General features: G+C 47.1%; 1 protein-coding gene across 5 annotated transcripts in view; it reads right to left on the bottom strand.

The window, feature by feature from the left end:
* ctnna1 (catenin (cadherin-associated protein), alpha 1) overlaps positions 1-6815 on the bottom strand; it is a 216551-nt gene that overhangs the window by 76069 nt on the left and 133667 nt on the right. For all 5 annotated transcript variants that reach the window (XR_014610225.1, XM_084147311.1, XM_084147309.1 and 2 more), the window contains exon 14: positions 3384-3535. Coding sequence is in view for 4 of the 5 variants with exons in the window: in XM_084147311.1 (XP_084003437.1) it covers positions 3384-3535 (152 nt within the window). In the remaining variant the exon portion in view is untranslated. The remainder of the gene's footprint in view (positions 1-3383; positions 3536-6815) is intronic.

The raw sequence follows: 6815 nt of genomic DNA, 5'->3' as shown, positions 1-6815 counted from the left end.
GATGTTGAGTGTATAAAATGATCATTTGAAACAGGTCCTGTACGGTTGATTTAAACAGGTCCTGTACGGTTGATTTAGAGTTATTTGGCAACTTTAGTTGTAAATTATAAAAACCTTAGAATGTGTTAAAAATCTAAACATATGGGCTGCATGATGCGACTATAGTCTATTGATGATTTGAGAAAGTCTGAAAAAAAAAATAAGCTTGCGCTCTGTTCCTTGCCTCGGGCTGCACAGCTGTTCTCTCATCAAGTGATCATATTTTCACCCATCAATTCTCAATTTAATCTTGTTTTTACTAATATGTCAAATTAGCTTAGATTTAGAATGGCCCATTATCAAATGGGAAGGAACAGAGGCAGGAAAAAAATAAAAAATAAAAGACGTCAACCGTATAAGCACTCGAACAGCAAATGGAGGCTGGGTGCTTACCCGTCAGTCCGTTTCTCAATGATGCTGGACAGGCTACTTCGGTTTTATAGCGGAGCTGTGCTTAGTATGAGCAGCTGAGAAAGAAATATAACACTTATTTCACTTCACACATCAACCACTGTTTGAGGAGCATGCTCTCGCTGCGCGACAGGTGATATTCTCCCCAAACTCTGTATGAAATGGGCTCTCCAACCCTGTTCCTCCAGCTACCCAGTACTCTGTATGCCATGGGCTCTCCAACCCTGTTCCCTCCAGCTACCCAGCGCTTAATTTGGGAAACCAAGTGAAATCTGTTCTGGAACATCGATTGTAACATGTTTTCGCAACGAAACATATTTCACTTAACTGTTGACAGCCCATCTGCGCGCTTGAGAAAGGAATAAAGGAGCGAGAGGAGATGAAAACGCATGAAAATATTAAATAATCTATTTCTAGGCTATTCAAAATCATATACAAATTCACTAATTGTAAGCTAACTGTATGCCACCCTGCACAATCAATGAACCAACAGCATCGACTTGGGTTATACGTTCTCTCCCAGACTCATGGATAGACATTTTGTAGCAGCGTAACATGAGGTAACCAGTCCATCCAGTATGCATAATAATACAGTCCACGCTCAAAGGAGATTATTCAAATGTGTTTAATTGTGGAGTGTAGGCTAGACCAATGACATACCAAAGACATCTTCAATCAGTTTTGTTTTGTGTTTTTCTGCCATGCATAATATGTGTTAGACTAGGTATTGTGTAAGAGCACAATCATCAATTTAATTCTGTTTTTTGAGGAAGGGCCTGGGATCATAAACCCATGCATAATCTCTAATATCCATATGGATGTTTTGAATTAATCATCACCTTAGAAAGCGCTGTCCATTTTGCTGTGTTAGGCTTTGAAACAAGATCCACAAGACAAGTACCATGTTTAACACTCAGTTTCAACCTGCTTATGAACTTCTCTCTTCAAATTGATCATCACGGTGAGGTGAGTTTTAAAAGCATGATACTGTTTGATGATAAGTGTTTGATGTGATTTTAGATTGCATTTACATTGATGTCAGAGTGGTTAGAGGCACAATATAGCCCTGAGTACCAGGCCATTAGGACCTGATGGATGTTAAGGTACGACCAACGCATGTCCTGAGTGCATAAGAGATTACCGTGAATCAATGGTCATGTGGAATTTTACTGGAGGTCATAACGAATGACTGTCGGTGTGGCGATAATACGGTCACCACAACAGCCCTAACCAGCACCACAGGCCCCTGCGTTAACGGCTTAACCAATCAGGATAACAAGAGTGGAGCGGGGCAGAGAACAATGAATGTAGTGCTCTCTCTCTCTCCCTCTGTCCTGCTGACTCCAACTTAATTATACTAATGAAAACACCACCATCTTAAAGCAATTCCTTATTATAATGCAAACAGCTCGCAAAAATCCAATTAGCATAACAAAAAAAATCCCAGTCACAATCCGTCCGTTTAAGCTAGAGATATCTGTTTTTGCATGGGGTTGCGTCTCAATCCACCACATCCGCCAATGGCGACCTTCCGCATCTGTTTGCCAAACCATGAGACATCCCAAAAAAATCGGTCTTTTCACGAAAACGTCTGTAGCGTCCAAATCGTCTGGGACACACACTAATATGTCTCACGTCGGTTGTTTTGCTCTAGGACGCCCACAAGCCTCTGAACGTAGCCCGGTACCAGTTTAAAAAAAGAAATGGAAGTACATTTGGAAGTGCCTAAATAAAATTGAAATAGTTTCCTGATCTTTCTGATCTCTCAGATATAGGACAGACACTTCAGAACAAACTTCCTTTTGATAAACTTTTTGGGACCGTTTTTCCATGTGTGAATCTGTTATTCAATGGGTTTCTATGGGCTAATATTGCAGTAAGGCCAATTTCATCAAATCATTTATTAATACTTGAATTCTAAATCAAAAAGCTAAAATGATCCTCGGTATGACCATCTTATAAGAATTCCATATGTTCGCTTGGTAGACCCCTCCCACCTCTCACACTCACGAAATTAAAAACTTGATGCAGAGAGCATCAGCTATCGGAGTTCACACTCACAGCCTAGTTCACTAAACAGGCTTGCACACACACACACACGGGCTTTCAGACAGCGCTTCGTTCCCGCTGGCCTAAAGGTTTGTGTTAATCTAAATTAACGCCATACTCTACCAGGATAATAAACGTTAAGGCTATAAAACATGGTCTGGGACCTGCTTAATTGAATGAAAGGGTGAGCGATGTTAGAGCTAGACGTCGCTATGCCAAATGGCTAGCTGTAGTCGGATCACCGCTCCAGTAGGAGGCGCTGCAAAACATGGCAGTTGGGAGGAGAAGAGAGGCGCCAGAGAGAAGAAGACTAACAATGCTGTCGGATTAACGAGGAGAGAAAGGGGTACAGATATCTAAACGAAAAATGTTGCACTCCCGTGACAAAACGTTAAACCCCCTGACAAGGTCCCTCACGACGCCAGGACAGCGGAGTCACTCACCACCTTCCGGAGACATTTGAAACCCCACCTCTTTAAAGAATTCCTGGGATAGGATAAAGTAATCCTTCTACCCCCCCCCCCCCCCCCATATGTGTTATTTGAACAAATGTATGCACTCACTAACTGTAAGTCGTAAAATTTACTGAGGCGCGAAGACATTTAAGTGAAGGAGAGGCTCATGAAACAGTGCATGGTGGATGTAGTGTGTAGACTCACATGATCATGCCAACAGGGTAGTAAAGGAGAGTTCAGGCCCATAAACAGCGCACTATGTAGAGTCTAGTGTGCACTATGTAGAGTCTAGTGTGCACTATGTAGAGTCTAGTGTGCACTATGTAGAGTCTAGTGTGCACTATGTAGAGTCTAGTGTGCACTATGTAGAGTCTAGTGTGCACTATGTAGAGTCTAGTGTGCACTATGTAGAGTCTAGTGTGCACTCACCCTGATCATGAGCACGGCCTTGCGGATGTCGCGGACTCCGTCGTAGACCAGACGGGAGGCGTCGATGAACTCGTTCTCATCGACGGGGAGGGTGGGGTTTGCACTCAGAGCCTCTACCGCTGCCTCCACCTGCTCTGTGAACCTAGGCATGACTGGAGGAGGTGGGAGAACCAAGGGGTGGGATGTCAATCAAATGTGCTATATCTATTGTACACAGTAAAAAGAAGGGGGGGGGGGGGGGAGATGGAGAGAGAGAGAGAGAGAGGGAAAGCAGTATCGACCGTACACAGTAAATAAAAGTGAAAATAACCCATGCTACAGAATGACAGGTCTGACTCAATGCAGCCGAAAAACCGGCTCTTAGCAAACAGCAGGCTACCCCGGCCCGTAGCTAACAGCAGGCTACCCCGGCCCGTAGCTAACAGCAGGCTACCCCGGCCCGTAGCTAACAGCAGGCTACCCCGGCCCGTAGCTAACAGCAGGCTACCCCGGCCCGTAGCTAACAGCAGGCTACCCCGGCCCGTAGCTAACAGCAGGCTACCCCGGCCCGTAGCTAACAGCAGGCTACCCCGGCCCGTAGCTAACAGCAGGCTACCCCGGCCCTTAGCAAACAGCAGGCTACCCCGGCCCGTAGCTAACAGCAGGCTACCCCGGCCCGTAGCTAACAGCAGGCTACCCCGGCCCGTAGCTAACAGCAGGCTACCCCGGCCCGTAGCTAACAGCAGGCTACCCCGGCCCGTAGCTAACAGCAGGCTACCCCGGCCCGTAGCTAACAGCAGGCTACCCCGGCCCGTAGCTAACAGCAGGCTACCCCGGCCCGTAGCTAACAGCAGGCTACCCCGGCCCGTAGCTAACAGCAGGCTACCCCGGCCCGTAGCTAACAGCAGGCTACCCCGGCCCGTAGCTAACAGCAGGCTACCCCGGCCCGTAGCTAACAGCAGGCTACCCCGGCCCGTAGCTAACAGCAGGCTACCCCGGCCCGTAGCTAACAGCAGGCTACCCCGGCCCGTAGCTAACAGCAGGCTACCCCGGCCCTTAGCTAACAGCAGGCTACCCCGGCCCGTAGCTAACAGCAGGCTACCCCGGCCCGTAGCTAACAGCAGGCTACCCCGGCCCGTAGCTAACAGCAGGCTACCCCGGCCCGTAGCTAACAGCAGGCTACCCCGGCCCGTAGCTAACAGCAGGCTACCCCGGCCCGTAGCTAACAGCAGGCTACCCCGGCCCGTAGCTAACAGCAGGCTACCCCGGCCCGTAGCTAACAGCAGGCTACCCCGGCCCGTAGCTAACAGCAGGCTACCCCGGCCCGTAGCTAAGTGATCATAAAGACCAAAAGCAGGTCTCAGAAAGCTGAGCCGAGATGAATACCCGTCGTCTCCAGCTCAGTGTGAGTGAGCAGCAGCACCAGGACCGAATCCAGACTCCGGAGTCCACTCTGTTTTTATGACCCATGTTGTTCCGACCGTGATGGAGGTACCCAGAGCTAGGCTCTGTCCCAAATGGCACCCTATTCCCTATATAGCACACTACTTTTTACTACAGCCCTATAGGCCATGGTCAAAAGTAGTGCACTATTTGGGGACACGTTTCAGGAAGCTAGGCGTGTGTCGTACGTCACTACTTCACAGGAGAGTCATTTGAACGTTTAAAAAAAAAATTCTGGAACATGGACTTTTATGTGCCTAAATAACAAACTTGTAAATACAAATAAAATTGTTAAATTACGAGCCTAGTTGGTTTAGCCACAAAAAAAAAGACAGGAACCTTCCCGCTAGCCATGATTATTGGCTGAGAATGGATGGGCTGGACATGCCGGGAGATGAGTTTCGAATGGAAGAAGTTTGGAACCGCCAAGATTCTTCCTAGAGCTGGCCGCCCGGCCAAACAGCAATCGGGGGAGAAGGGCCTTGGTCAGGGAGGTGACCAAGAACCCAATGGTCACTTTGCAAGAGCTCCAGAGTTCCTCTGTGGAGATGGGAGAACCTTCCAGAAGGACAACCATCTCTGCAGCATTCCACCGATCACGCATTTATGGTAGAGTGGCCAGACAGAAGCCATTCCTCAGTAAAAAGGCACATGACAGCCCGCTTGGAGTTTGCCCAAAGGCACCTAAAGGACTCTCAGACCATGAGAAACAAGATGACCTGGTCTGATGAAACCAAGATTGAACTCTTTGGCCTGAAGTGTCACGTCTGGAGGAAACCTGGCACCATCCCTACGGTGAAGCAAGGTGGTGGCAGCATCATGCTGTTGGGATATCTTTCAGTGGCAGGGACTGGGAGACTAGTCAGGAAAACCTGCTCAGGACCTCAGACTGGGGCCAAGGTTCAGGACAACGACCCTAAGCACACAGCCAAGACAACGCAGGAGTGGCTTTGGGACAAGTCGCTGAATGTCCTTGAGTGGCCCAGCCAGAGCCCGGACTTGAACCCAATCGAACATCTCTGGAGAGACTCTGAAAAGAGCTGTGCAGTGACGCTCCCCATCCAACCTGACAGAGCTTGAGAGCATCTGCAGAGAAGAATGGGAGCAACCCACCAAATACAGGTGTGCCAAGCTTGTAGCGTCACAACCAAGAAGATTCGAGGCTGTAATCGTTGCCAAAGGCGCTTCAACAAAGTACTGAGTAAAGGGTCTGAATACTTATGTAAATGTGATATTTCAGTATGTGTTTTTTTATACATTTGCAAAAATGTCTAAAAACCTGTTTTTGCTTTGTCATTATGGGGTATTGGGTGTAGATTGATGAGGGGGAAAAAACAATGTGATCAATTTTAGAATAAGGCTGTAACGTAACAAAACGTGGAAAAAGTAAAGGGGTCTGAATACTTTCCCAATGCAGAGACGGTTATTTGAAGCACAACATGACCTGCACCAAAGTCAGATTAGGATACAGGCCAACGACTAGATTAAGTTTATTTTTATTACTACTTTCACCACGTTTAGTCTTGAAATCTTTGGTTGTTTACTACACTGTGAATCCTTAAAGAGATGGGTGGGGCTAAGGCTTAAGAGGGTGTGAACGATGCTGAATGTGTGTAGACAAAGAAGAGCTCTCCAGTAGGTGTACCAAAACATTCAACGGCCATTTTCTCAAAAGTGGGGTCAACTTTCAAAGCAGAATTACTTTCCCATTGTAGTGTATGATACCATCTTCTTGCTCTGAGTCTTTACTTTTATCCAATGTAAAAAATAAAAAATAAAAAATAATAAAAAAATTCTAACGCATTGGACCGAATCCAGGTGGTGGGTCACATATAGGGAATAGGTTGCCAGTTGGGGCTCATCCCTAGTGTGCAGGGAGCTTATTTGGTGCTGCGGTGCCTCCGTTCCCAGTCACGCCTTTAAATCCTCCATTTGATACAGACCCCAAGGTGACAGACCATCAAAGGGTGATATGACCATAAACCAACACTCACACAGATACTCTCAAGA

Source organism: Coregonus lavaretus, assembly GCF_964263955.1.
Source record: "Coregonus lavaretus genome assembly, chromosome: 29".
NCBI lineage: Eukaryota > Metazoa > Chordata > Actinopteri > Salmoniformes > Salmonidae > Coregonus > Coregonus lavaretus.
Note: the sequence above shows the minus strand (reverse complement) of the source record. Positions and strands in the feature narration are given on the sequence as shown.